This window comes from Sciurus carolinensis, chromosome 5, assembly GCF_902686445.1.
Source record: "Sciurus carolinensis chromosome 5, mSciCar1.2, whole genome shotgun sequence".
In the NCBI taxonomy this organism is placed as follows: Eukaryota; Metazoa; Chordata; class Mammalia; order Rodentia; family Sciuridae; genus Sciurus; species Sciurus carolinensis.
In genome coordinates this window covers 37510311-37525190 of record NC_062217.1, presented here as the reverse complement: position 1 = coordinate 37525190, position 14880 = coordinate 37510311, and the positions used below count along the sequence as shown (strand labels likewise).

General features: G+C 32.3%; 1 protein-coding gene across 2 annotated transcripts in view; it reads right to left on the bottom strand.

The window, feature by feature from the left end:
* Ints6 (integrator complex subunit 6) overlaps positions 1-14880 on the bottom strand; it is an 84528-nt gene that overhangs the window by 6927 nt on the left and 62721 nt on the right. For both annotated transcript variants that reach the window (XM_047552291.1, XM_047552292.1), the window contains 8 exons: positions 11352-11504; positions 11091-11223; positions 9734-9828; positions 7512-7622; positions 6328-6543; positions 3279-3405; positions 2363-2505; positions 1493-1724 (listed from right to left, as the gene is read on the bottom strand). In XM_047552291.1, the coding sequence (XP_047408247.1) occupies positions 1493-1724; positions 2363-2505; positions 3279-3405; positions 6328-6543; positions 7512-7622; positions 9734-9828; positions 11091-11223; positions 11352-11504 (1210 nt within the window). The remainder of the gene's footprint in view (positions 1-1492; positions 1725-2362; positions 2506-3278; positions 3406-6327; positions 6544-7511; positions 7623-9733; positions 9829-11090; positions 11224-11351; positions 11505-14880) is intronic.

Sequence of the window (14880 nt, the reverse complement as noted above, 5' to 3'; positions counted from 1 at the left end):
CACAATGTCCTTTATTGTATGTCCAACTACTCCTCAAGCTTATATTCTTCTCACAAACCCACAGTCAGGTCACAGTCATCTCTTCCCTGGGTTTCCTAACTAGTCCCTGAGCATGCACAAAATTATTCACTAACATCAAATATTTAGTCAGTGTCCATATTCTCCAATTACTTTTTATGCATTTTGTTTGTGGAAAAGTTTGATTTTTGTTTGTTCTGGATCCAAATCAGGCCTCTACATTGTAACCTGTTTATATGTCTCCTATCTTTGCATCTATAAAATCCTTCTATATCTCTTTTTACTATACATTTGGTGGTGGGGGCGGGACCACGACAGATTTGTGGTCCTACAGTGTTTTCTACAATCTGGATTTTGCTGTTGAATCTCTGGTTTTTATCATTTAACATGTTTCTCCATCCCTTCTATTTCCTACGAGTTGGTAGTTAACATTCAATTTCTTTTCTTTTGCTGGGAAGTAGAGGGGTAGTAAAGTCCACTTCAGAGGGAATACTGTGTCATTCTATTAGGAGGTATATAATATTTGTTTTCCTATAACTAATAAGTCCATTAATTCATTAAGAGTTTCCTACATTCATTTTTGCTTCTCCCTGATAATATTCCACACACTAGTGACCCTGGTCTTTACAAAATGCTAATTATATCAGGTCATCCCTCTTTCAAACTTTCAACAGATTCTCACTGTCCTTAGCATAAAGCAGAGAATCTTTACAATAGCTTCTGAGACCCTCCAGGATCACTTCTACCTTTCAGTTTCATCCTACCACATGCCCAACATCCTTGTTGCACTGGAATTCCTCAGGTCCCCATTCTCTTTACTATCTTTACACATATTCTTCTCAGACTACTATTCTAGCATAGGCAAATACACAGCTTTATTTAACAAATTCCCATTCATCCTTCAACATAATCCTCCATGTCTTGCCCTCAAAGTAAGTTAAATACTCTTGCCAAATGCTTCCACAATATACTTAACACTTCTCTTTTGTAACCATTCATCAAACTTCTAATTAACTATTCAATGACTTTCTTTCCTTGCTCATTATAAATGAAGGCAGAGATCACTATCGTCTTGTTCACCACTATACCTCAATGCCTAGTGTTGTCCAAAATAATACGTGTATTTAATAATTAGTTTCTGTATTTAACTGTAATGGAAAGTTGTTTTTCTGTTGGTACCGATAACGCTCCTTTCAAAACCATTATTTTTAAAACTTGGGATTTGCTAATGCCATTTTAAAGCATGACAGCTAACAGAGTTATCATGGATATATAAAGTTTCCAGCAAACACTCATTAAAGGCATTCAAAAATTATTATGTGCCAATTTAAAACTTAAAAAAAATATAATCTGTTCCCTAGGCATTCACTGGACTCTACTGATCAATTTTTTTCTATGATCTATTACAAAAACCCCTTTCCTCAGGAAGAATCAAAAAGCAACAACTAATTTTTTTAAAAGTCAGAACTCTTACTTTTATGAAGAGGAAGGGGTTTAATAAGATCTGGCTGTGCTTGAGTTATGGGTGCAGGTGGTCCTTTTCCTCCAATATGATTGTTTACAACAGGATTCTGCTGTCTGCCTCTTAGTAGTGGAGACATACACCGGCGTCTTTTAGGGATCCCTTGCATATTTGGTTCTCCAGGTCGTTTATGTTTATTCTGAGGTCCAGCCACAAATTCATCTGCTTCATCTATCATCATACCCTATGACAAAAAAAAAAGAATATAATTTTCTTGGACTTACATATATTTTTTCTAAAGTTTGTCATTTATTTATTTACTTTGATAAAAAATAATTGCATATATGTATGGCATACAATGTGATGTTTTGATCTATACAATGTAGAAAGATTGAATCAGTTAACCAACATATCCATCGCTTCATCAGTTTTTGCTGTGTGTATGTGGTAACCAATTTTGAAATATATAATACATTACTATTAACTACTGTTACAAGCAGTGCTATAGGTCACTAAGACTCCAGTCTACCTGATGAATATTTTTCCTTTCCTTATCCCTCTCACCATATCCTCTGCTATCTGCCTTTCTACTCTCTGTACCACCCCCTCTCCCAAATAGTGTGTGTATGTGTGTGTATTTTTTTGGTACAGATTATAAAATTATGTAATTTTATAAACATAGAATATATAGATACAATTTTCTTGAATTTACATAATTACACAACCAATCCCAATTCCACTTAAAACAATTACACTTTATGTCGACATTTATTCAATACTCTACCAGAAAACAGCTTCAGCTTACCTTAGCTAAATTTGGAATCATTAAACAGATAAATGCCTACTACAAGCAAATTATATAATAGAACATTTCAAAATTACCTTTTTATCCAGCTTAAAGGGGTTGCCAAATGTATGCAACCTTCGAGGCTGATCAGGATCAAGTTCTCTTAGTGGAGAAGGTACTTGCTTGAGGTATTCCTGGTAATTCCCCATTTGTGCTATAGGAACACTGTGCACTTGATCTTTTCCAAGAAAATACAACAAAAGTTACCCTCACTAGAATCATTCTTTATATTGTTATCAACTACATGAATGCTAACTAGTATTAGTGGACATTCTTCCCTTTTTTACATATTCTAAATTAGTTTGTTGCAATTATAAGTTCTATGATAAAGTCTTTGAGATTTTTCAAGTTTAAAAAACTGATTTCACTTTCTAAGCAAAATGAAACAAAAATATTAGTTAATCTCAGTAAATAGAATATGTAACCTTGCCATAAAATGTTTCTTCTACTCTATTCCAAATAAACAAAATTTAATTATAATATAATATGTACAAAAGATAGTATAGTAGAAAATCAAATAAAGTTATAGTCAGCATGCTTAAATCCCAAATGACCAAGGTTTAAACTGTCAGGATATTTGATTTGTGATAGGTGCCACAGTATATTAAGCAAACATTAGAACATGCCATGCTATAACCACACAGAGTTAAACCACCATATAATAATATATCACAAAGAAATAAGTATGCGTAAGAGTCTATGTGTATGAATGTATGAAGAAAGCTAAAAAGGAAACTAAACCAAGATTGCTACCTCTGGGAAACAGAATTTGGGGCAACAGTGATGTTAGAAAGGTAGAAAAATTAGGGATGATTCATCTTTTACTTCATTTGTTTAAATCTACAACCAGAATATAATAATGCTTAAAATTTACATTACCATACTATGCTTTTTCAGATGACAAAGAAAAAGTTATCAAAAAAATTCCAAATATTACAACCATAGTCTAACCTTCATCCTGTCCTTTAAGAAATTTGCGGGTGCTCTTCAAAAGATTAGATCTCATTCTTGTTAAGTGATCCAAAAGATTCCGTCTTGGTATGTCATAAGCATTTCTAAATGTCTGAGGCTTCAAATCCTATTGAAAAACATTAAGGACAAAATATATTTTCAACAGAATTAAGAGACTAAAATCTCCAGCCTGCAGCACAGGTTTGAAAAAAGATATTTACCAAGTTAACTAGTTACTTTACCAAAAAAAAGGGCACATTGTGATAATCTCAATGTACTGTTTTGGTGGGGTGGGGAAGGAAATTTGACAGTGAATGCAACCAAATAATTTCAAATTCACATCTAACTCTAAAGATATTTTTTATATGTTCTGGATAAGAGTAATGAATTGATTTGAGTAAAAACTAATTTCTAAAAATTTTTAAATGTTCTTATTAGTGCATTATAGTTATGATAGGTTCATTCTTTTTTTTTTTTATTTTTTTTAATTTTTTTACGTTTACATAGGGTAATGATGTTTATTATATTTTTCCCCTCCCCCCCACCCCTCCCACCCCTCCCACCCCTCTTTTCCCTCTACACAGTCCTTCTTTCCTTCATTCTTACCGCTCTCCTTAGCCTAACTCTAAACCTAACCCTAAACCTAATGCTAGCCCGTCCCACCCCCCATTATATGTCCTCATCCGCTTATCAGCGAGATCATTCGTCCTTTAGTTTTTTGAGATTGGCTTATCTCACTTAGCATGATATTCTCCAATTTCGACCATTTGCCTACAAATGCCATAATTTTATCATTCTTCATTGCGGAGTAATATTCCATTGTATAAATATGCCACAGTTTCTTTATCCATTCATCAACTGAAGGGCATCTAGGTTGGTTCCACAATCTGGCTATGGTGAATTGAGCAGCAATGAACATTGATGTGGCTGTATCTCTGTAGTATGCTGATTTTAAGTCCTTTGGGTATAGGCCAAGGAGTGGGATAGCTGGGTCAAATGGTGTTTCCATTCCAAGCTTTCTGAGGAATCTCCACTGACATATTCAAAAATGTGGGTAAAAATTTAATCCATTTCAATCTCATTTTCCCTTCTCTTTCCTTTCCCTGATTCCCTTGCTCTACTCTACTGTCTTCCTTTTATTTACTGATTGATTTTTAAATTGGTGCATTATAGTTTATACATAGAGTTCACTGATATATTCACTCATGGGTACAGAATGGTTTGGTCAATTTCATTCCATGGTTCAAAGTTTAAAATCATCAAGTTTTTAAAAAACAGACTGATATATAATTCATACACCACAAAAATCACCTAGTTTGATGAGGTTTGGTAAATTTATAGTTATAAAACTATCATCACAATACAGTTTTAGAACATTTTTGCCATCCCAGAAAATTCCCTATACTGATTTGTAGTCAATTCCTATTCTCAGCCCCAGGAAACCACAGATTAGTTTCCTGTCTTTCTGTATTTTGTTTTATAAATGGAATCTTGCAATATCTAATTTTTTTGTATCTGGCTTCCTTCATTTAGCATGTTCTTGAGATTCATCTGTATTGTTCATCTACTAAGTTTGTTCCTTTTTATTCCACAGTATTTCATTTAATGGATAGACAATATCATTTATTAGTTGAACACCTACACTGTTTTTGGTTATTGAATACAAATAATGCTGCTATAAATATTTACATAGATGTTTCAATTTTCTTGAGTAGATATGTACAAATAGAATTGCTGATTATATAGTAAATATATATTGAACTTAAGAAATCAGCAATGTATAAGAAGTCCAGTGATTTTACATCCTTACCAACACTTGATACTTTCCAGCATTTTAAATTTTAGCCACTCAAGCAGGAGAAATGGTATCTGATTATAGTTTTAATTTGCATTTCCCTAATGGCTACTAAGTTTGGGCCATCTCTTCATATGCCTATTTGTATATCTTCTTTGGTGAAGTGTATGTTCAATTACAGTGCTTTGCCCATTTTTACTGTAATGTTTATCTTTTTAATATTGAATTGTGTGGGCCCTTTTTTTTGGATAAAGTACTTTATTTGATATATGCTTTTCTATGGGTATAGTATGCTGTTCATTTTTAAAAGTTTCTTCTGAAGAATAAAATATTTTAACTGTGATGAAGTTCAATTTATTAACTTTATTAATTTGTTTTGTGCTTTTTGCATTATATTTTAGAAATCTTCATGAATATTTTCTCCTATGATTTTTCCCTAGAAATTTATGGTTTAATTCTTATATTTAAGACCCTAATAACTTCAAAAAATATGAGGTAAAAGTCAAGTTCATTACTTTGTATATGTGGCATTAGCATAAGAATAAACATACAGACAAACAGAAGAAAGTCTAGAAGTATTCGAGCTTCACATATATAGTCAACTAGTTTTTAACAAAGGTGATAAAATCATTTTTTTTTTTTTTTCAGTGCTGGGGATTGAACCCAGGGCCTTACCAACTGAGCTATACCTAGTCCCTAAGTTGATTTTTAAAAAGTTTTTTAAACAAAGGATGCTGGAACAATCAGATACTGTGATTACTGTAGCTTTAGAGTGAGTTTTAAAATCAAATGGTGTAAGTTCTCTAACATTATTCGTTTTCAAAATTGTTTTAGCTATTCTAGAATCTTTACATTTCCATATAAATTGTAAAAATTAGCTTGCCTATTTTTACAAAAAGACTTCTGGGATAAAGTTAGTTTTAGTAAGTTCATAAAGCATTTTAGGGTCATCAGCATAGGTACCAAACTATATTGAATTTTACCATTAACTATGTGACTCCATTTCTAAGCCTCTGTTTTTTTAATTATAAAATGAATTAGTTAGTTCAGGCTTCATCAATTCAATCATTCACATATTATGTATAATTTTATTTAATTCTAAAATTCAATGATTCAATGATAGATAATGATTATTATTCTGCAGAGGTAAAGAAGTACTTTTCAAAGTCTGAACAAACTGAATGTCAACAGAAAATTTGATTTATTCAATTATGCAACAGAACATAACTATAGTAGTGCTAAATTGAATATTACCTTATTTAGTAAAGCAACTTGGAACCCAGTGTATTCCTTCATATTAAGGTCTAGCAGTCTGTGAGGGATATCCTCTGAAATTCCCTGGAGCAGTTGTTGAAAATCTTTCCTATATGCCATTGATAAACCATGTGATCGGCTTCGGACTTTAATTCCGGTTTCCTGTACTACTTTTTTGCCTACAGATCCAATGACTCGATCAGATTCTATTTTGGCCTAAAGCAAAAACAAAGAAGAGTTTTCTTGATAAAATATAAACTGATAAATCAGATGCCAACAGCCATGGTCTTCTATATATTAAGTATTTATTGCATTTTTCAAAGTAAGAAATGAAAACCTGAAGTATGCATAGTTTATGTCAAGTATTAGGGAAACTAAACACATTTTAAATAGTAAGGTCTTATGATTCTGTATCATTACAATTTTAAACCTTTGGAGCAGGACAAATACAACTTTCTTTTTTAAATTAATACCCATTATAGTTCAACTTCATAGTGTAAATGCTCTATAAATAAAAATGTATATTCCCAAATCAGAGGTAATAGGAAATTAGGAAGAAAAATCTCATCAATATTTGCTTAAAGACATTGTTATCAGCACATAACTGAGCGTTCACAGATATGGCAAATAGTGATGCAGCTTTTCACTAGAAAGTAAACAGCAATATGTTGATTCCTCTCAAATTACATTTTGATTAGCAATTATGATAGAGATGTCAGAAGTACAGAAAAATTATGTACTGCATAAGACATTAATAATTTGGCTGGCAATTAAACTGTATACTGCTTGACAATCACAGTAATAATGTGGTTTATAGACAGAAAGAATTCAGTGTTTTTCAAACACTTCAAAAGAAATTGGCAATTTTTTCCTAAGAAAAATAACTTTTTAATACAAATTTCTCAAAAGAAAACATACATATCATCACATAAAAAAAATCTATGACCACATTAATGAAGTCATGTCATAAATTAAGAATATAAAACTTAAATAGTTCAAAACACTAACTTGAGACAAATTATTTTAATATATGATATATGGTTTTAAAATGTAATATATTAACATAAGGGAATTAATATAAGGGACCTTCCTTAGAACCATTTAGAACTAGCTTCTTGCCTATTAACTAGGTTAGTTAAATCCATTCAATTACTTAATGGCTGACTTCTAGTTTTTGACATTACCTGTTGACTCAATTTTTTGAGGTATGAAATGACACTATAACTGAGTCCATACTCCATACTGTCTGCTATTAGGTTAGGTGCTCCCATCATTCTAACAGCTTTTTTCAAGGGCTACAAAAGAAAACATAAATCAATATTAAGTGTGTCGAAAATGTATGGCTCCACGTACATACTTTATTTTTAAAACTTCTCCCCAAAATTTCTGCTTCTTTTCCTCCAAAAGTAAATAATATAGCCATATTTGTATTAAAGTAAAATGTATGTCAGTAGCAAGAAGTGACTGAAATAGTTAAAAGGGAGTAGAGGTCACAATAATAATTCTCAAAGCAAGAAGGAAGTACTAGACTATTTAGTACCATTGGGAGACATTCACTTGGAAGAAACAGGAAACACACTGTAGAGGAAGATGTGATAAAAGTTGGGTATTAAGTGAAAAGACACTCAAGGAAAATACCAGATTTTCACCTTAGGTAACTGGATGGACTATGACTCAACCACTAACAAGCTATATGACCTTGAACCAAGTTATGTAATTTCTTTGTGCCTCGAATGGGGATAATAATACTACTTGCTCTTTCTAAGGTTGTCATGGGATTACATGAGTTATGACATGTAAATCACTTATAAAAGCATCTGGCATACAGTAAGCATTCAATGGGTACTCACAATTACTATTACTACCATTGCTGAAAAAGAAAACAAGCTCTGAAAAAAATATAAGTAGAAGGAAAAAAATTCAAATGAGTGAAAATTTTTCAATTGTAAGAACAGACTAATTGAGAACAACTTTGTGCAATTAAAAAAAATCTCTTAGCAGAATATTCTAGCATATGTGAATAGGACATAGTCAGAAAAAGAAAGATAAACACTGATAAACTAGAAACAGTATAAGCACTGGTATCAATCTAGAATTAAAACCCAGTTCTGATATTTAATAACCATGTAGTTTTGGCTAAGTCCTCAGGATTGCTATGAAAAATAAATGAGTCAACATATGTACCAAAGTCTTTCAAAGTTTTCTTCCTTTTCACTCTTTTACATGGAAGGTACCGTGTACTAGATGTTCAATATACATTATTTCTTATAATCATAAAATGTTATGATTTTCAAAGCTCGAGAAATTATAATCTTCTAATTATATTAGGCACCATTTAGACAGAACTGTTAGAGCAAAAAGCTGTAGTAATTCTACAAAAGCAGAAGTTGGGGCTGGGGATGTGGTTCAGTGGTACGGCACTTGCCTAGTATGTACAAGGCCCTGGATTCCATCCCCAGCACCACAAAAAACAACAAAAGGTGGAAGTAATATTTAAAAGTGGTTTAGTCTCTTTGTTAAGAAGTTACTTTTCACAAACTAATAAATGTATTTAATAAATCATGTTATTAGTCTAACCTACTATGATCCGCCGGTTTTAAAGTAATCTAGTCTTCTAAAAGTATATGGTTCTATAGGAATAACAATTCATTTAAAAAGGTATTTCTAGACATTTAGAAAATAATGCAACATATCATTTTTCACCCTTAAAGAGAAATAATCATAAACCTACAATTTTAAAAGGTAGTACAACAATCAAGGTTAAAATACAAATTCTTTTTCATTTTTCTGATAGCAGGGATCAAATCCAGGGGCACTTAACCACTATGTCACATCCTCAGCCCTTTTTATTTTCTTAAATTTTGAGACAGGATCTTGCTAACTTGCTGAGTCTGGCTTTGAACTTTCGATCCTCCTGCCTCTGCCTCCCAAATTGCTGGGATTATAGGCATGTGCCACCACACCTGGCTAAAAGCATAAATTCTAAAGCCACAGACTCCTAAAGGCAGACCAAATTCTATTATCTCTCATTCCCCCATACATTAGCTATGTAGCCTTGGACAAATTAACTTAATCTTTTAGTGCCTTTGTTTCCTCATCTATGAAACAGGAAAAATATATATTCCTAAGAACCTCATGGGTGACTGTGAATTAAATGAATTAACGTGTAAAGAGCTTGAGATAGTACCTGCCCCCTAGGGAAAGCACTATATAAATTTTCTCAAGATCAAGATCATTATTTTGTAAATCACTGAATCTCGTCTTTATCATTACAGCTATACCAGTTATTTGTATAATCAATTTTCAAGGCATTTAAACTATAATGGCAATAAATTTATAACACCTACAATAAACCACTAGGCCAATATAAAATTTAATAGCATTCTACTTTTAACAATATTCTTACCCCAAGATAGTAGGGAGGCATTGTCTTCAAATAACTTTCGAATGACTGTCTCCATTTCAATGTTGGTTTTGCTTTATGCACTTTAAACAAGTCATCTAGAAATACATATTTGAATAAACTATTATCACATGTTGTTTTCACACATAAAAGTCAAATCAAAGAGGTCTCCTCTTTGAAGTCTGCTTTGTTACTTATGAGATAGTAACATCAGTCAAAAGTTTTTAACAAAATTAAAAGCAGCAAAAATCTCTAGATTTGGTGTTTGTAATACCATTTTGAATATGAAAAAGTGCTAACTATGGTTGAAAGATCAGATTTAGTAAGGAAGTACAATAAAAATAAACAAGGAAAATCCATGCCTTGTCTGACCTAGACACAAAACAATTTGTTTGAAGAAAGAAGTGTGCACAACATTTTCCATTTTTTTATTTTTAAAATTTTCTTGGTACCAGACATTGAACCCAGGGGCACTTTACCACTGAACCACACTCCCAGTCATTTTTTTTTTTTCTTTTTTAATCTTCAGACAGGGTCTCGCTAGTTGCTGAGATGGGGTTCAAACTTGGGATCCTCTTGCCTTAGCCTCCTAGGATTATACGCATGCACCACCATGTCTAGCAACATTTTCTATTAAAACATACCTACTAATATTTTTACCATAACCTGAAAATCTAATGCTTTTCATGGAGAGAATAAAGTTTTTTTTTCCAATAGTACTCCTCAAAAAATGATATCGAGGGCTAGGGTTGTAGTTCAGTGGTAGAGCCCTTGCCTAGGATGTGTGAGGCACTTGGTTTGATCCTCAGCACCACATATAAATGAATGAATAAAATAGATGTCTGTCAACATCTAAAAACATATTTTAAAAAAATAATAATATCCAGATGGTACCTAGAAACTAACCTCAGGCTTTCTCATAACATTTTGGAACTAATTCCTTTGCTAAATATTTGCTAAATGAAAATTAAAAGTTAGATAAATGCTTAGAAAATACACTCAGATTTTGTGAATGCAGTATGTACCTACAAAATGTCTAACACACCAAAAGAAATCCTATATTATGAATTCTGTGTAAGAACTTAGTTGCAGAAGAGTAAAATATTTAATATTAAAAATTAAATATAATACCTTCATTAGTTTGTAGAAAAAAATACATTTCAATATCAACTTTCAATTTATCACAAATATGACAGGTTATTATAAAATTTTCCTCAAATAAGCTTAATATTTTAAAGTATTAAAAATATTTTCATTAATTTTCAGAAGGAAAATAAATAACAAAGGAATATTCTCAAAGTTTGTCCTCAGGAGTAATTTTATATGTGCTGAGCAAGTGAGAACATGACGAGCGACTTACCTAAAAGGGGAAGAAGGACTGGATAATTGTAAGGCATCACAAATAAGTTGACACAGTTCAGTGCTGTACTGGCTTTCAAGTAACCAAAAGGATGACCAAGTTCACTATATTTTGCACTATTGCTCACATATACCTGTTAAAAAGAGTGGTTAATATTTCATATTTAATAACTTTCAAAAAATGTTATGCAAACCACTGGTTCAATTTAGCTTTTCATCTATTTCATTTAAAATGTTTAATCACTATAATTATTCAACTCACCTGCCAACATGTTTGAGGAGATTTCCTTTCCAGGATAAACTGAGTCAGTGGTGAAGGTTCCAACTCATATTTGTCAAAAGGCAGTTTGTCTATAACCATTGGTTCACAGTCTGTACAGGAAAACTTCACTACAGGATGAGATGTACGAGGTGGCTACAAGGGAAAGTCTTCGTATTAATATTTACACAAAATACCAGAAATGAACTCACTTTAAATACTCTTGCCTATCAAAACATATTCAGTTCCTTAGTGTTGCTATTGAAAGTTGTCTACTACTAAAAAAACAATTGAACTGAAGAAGGGTGGGACAGGTGGTGGGGGGGGAATAACAGCACCATCACCCTGTGTAAATTTATGATTACACAAATGGTATGCCTTTACTCCATGTACAAACAGAGAAACAACATGTATCCCATTTGTTTACAATAAAAATAAATTAAAAAAAAAATATATATACATGGGAAAAAAATTGAACTGAAAGAAAACTTAAAATTTTTTGAATTATATAGTATTCACAAGAAAAAGATAAAACACTTCAAAATCTGTATAAAATGAAAACCGTTTTAAGTCTTAGAATCAAATTTATCAGAAGCTAAAAGCAAAATTTTGGAATTAAGTATTCAATTAAGTTTTATATTCAAGAAATAAGAAATGTACAGAAACTCCAAGTCCTCATTTGTAGCAATTTAATTACTTATACAGAGTAGTAGTTTCCAAACTAATTATATACCTTGATCAGTTTTACAATAACATTCAGATATGTATATTGATGTTGCTAATATAGATGTACCTTATACATAATATATAAGTAACAAAGTAACCAAAATGATGACCACCTCACTATATTTTGCACTACTGCTAAGAAATCTCAAGATGTAACCCTCTAGCTCATATTTTCTTCACTATTGATGAGGTTTTCAGGACAGGGACCATAAAGGATAAAGAGAATAGTGTACCTTTTTAATCAATATATTAATTAGGAGAAAATAAAACACTAATCTAAGTTCTAGTGTTTCCTTCCCTATTTCCTAGTATATTATTCAGTTTATCCCTGTGATATATGCACCTTGCTTTGAAGACACCTGTACTAGAGGTATAAAAAACAGTATTAAAAAAAAGATATGTAGGGATGGGGATATAGCTCAGTTGGTAGAGTCCTTACCTCACATTCAGAAGGCCCCGGGTTCAATTCCCAGTACCACAAAAAGTAAATTAATTAATTTTTAAAAAGATATATAACTCTACTTATTTATTAATTCCATTGACCTCAGTTACCACCTGTACCCTGGTGACTCCCAATTCTACTGTGGGGGATCAGATCTACTTTATTTAAGTATCCAACTGTTTATTTGATGTAAACTGAATCTTCTAAGGTCCCTCAGATATATTATATACTATTTATTATTTTTCCCCAAATCACAAAACCTATTCTAAAACCCTAGATTCTGTCCTTAATATCCCCCCCAACATCTATATTTAACTGTCACAAAGACTTAAGTAAATAACACTAATTCTAAAACACAGCAGGTACATAGTACTAGTTGCTGCCTTTGGCTAAAAACAAATAACTCTCTTGTAAGTAAGTAAGCCTCTCTTGTAGTGTAGTCAGCCCCCTCCAATCAATCCTGCTGCCTTGAAATATAAATATGCTCATATGATTTCCCTATCTAAAATTATTTGGTAAAAATAATACCAATCATCTAAAATCGGGTCTCATACAAAGATCCTTGATGATCTGGTCCCTGTCTGCCTTTCCATCACCAAAACATATAGACAGACCCTGTGTTTTCACATATCAACGCTGACTACTTTATTATTTTCTCCTTTGCATATTGCCAATATGCTAAATTCTTAAGAATGATCTGGGAAGAGCCAATCTCTAATAGACTTTCCTGACACTGGTCCCCAACCTGTGCTCCAAACACACAGGCAGCAAGGACCCCACCTCCTCTGGCTCTGCCCTACCCCTATCTTACAGTTGAAACACTGTATTCTAAGTTATGTGTATGCATGATGTCACTGAGTTCAGTGGCACACACGTAATCCCAGGGACTCAGGAAGCTAAAACAGATGGATGGCCAAGTTCCAGGCCAGACTCAGCAACTTAGTAAATCCCCGTCTCAAAATGAAAAGGACTGAGGATACAGCTTAGTGATAAAGCATCCTGGGTTCAACCCCCAGTACCAAAAAAAAAAAAAAAAAAAAAAACCAAGTAATGTCGTATTTCTGTTGTGCTCCTGTGCCTAGTTGCATCTAATATGTTTCAGTCCATGAAACGTACTTATTTTTTTAATGAAAATACTGAGACCCAAAAGGGAAAGTAGAAAGAAAAATTCTCTAAAACTTGGTAAAGAAATCTTGTACATATTTCATCTCATCCCCTAACAATGCTATGAGATAGAAGCTATCTCAACAGATGGGAAAATGAGGCTTAGAGAAAATAATTAACCAAAGACACATAGCCATGATTCAAATTCAGAACCAATTTCTAATAAATCACATTTAACACTTCTTATCTAATATAGTTATAATTTACAAACATTGTTTCCCCTGAGAACCTTCAGTTACTAAATTTTTCCAGGTTTTTCCCCAATATTATCTCATTTTGATGATTCTTCTGTCATCAAAACTCTTAGCATCTCTTATGTGATACTATATCATTAGCCCTATATGTAATCTCCCTGCCTTCCACCTCACTCATAATTTTGCCACACTTAACAACAACCGTATTTATTTTTCTAAAGTGACACTCTGTTAAAAACATCTTCAATTGTTTTTGGAATCCCACTAGAAAAAAGCTCACTTTCCTTAACCTTGCTTTTAAAGTCATCAGCAATTTAGCTAACAGCATTCTCAATTTCCTACACATGTGCAGGACATGCCCAGCTACTTGTTACTCCTCTAAATACATCATGTTCTTTTTTACTTCCATAGTTTTTTCTCATACTATTTACTTCTGCAACTGAAATCCTACCTACTTTCTCTGGCATGTAACAATTTGCAATAGACCACCAGAGAAATATTAATAAGTAAGGATTTGGATTTCTTTTCACTAAGGTCTGACAAGTACCGTATATACTGCTATAAGTATTAAATACAATAAAAGGAATAACCAACAAAACAGCACTTTGTACGAATATGAATGGTAAGAGTTAAAAGGCTCCAGAAAATAAAGGAAAACTACCAAAGAAACTGAAAAGCTTCACTAAAAGACCAGACTAAAAAACTACAATGGTTCAATTTTAAAAAGAAGAAAATAGACAAGATGCCTCAATAAAATTTCTAAGACCTTAATTTCATGTGCTACTTCATTAAATCCCTAAATGAATAAACCTTGATAATGGACCTAAGTTTATAAACCTTATGTAACTGATACAAGGTTTAGTTTACAAAAGGTTTCAAAAGGGTTCCACTTATTTCATAAATAATAGTTGTATGGAACATTATTCAAGACTGCTTAATGCTTTTTGAAATGTAACTCTTATTATCTAAGTAAAATCAAAGAGAACTATTGCCATGCTCTCCCAAC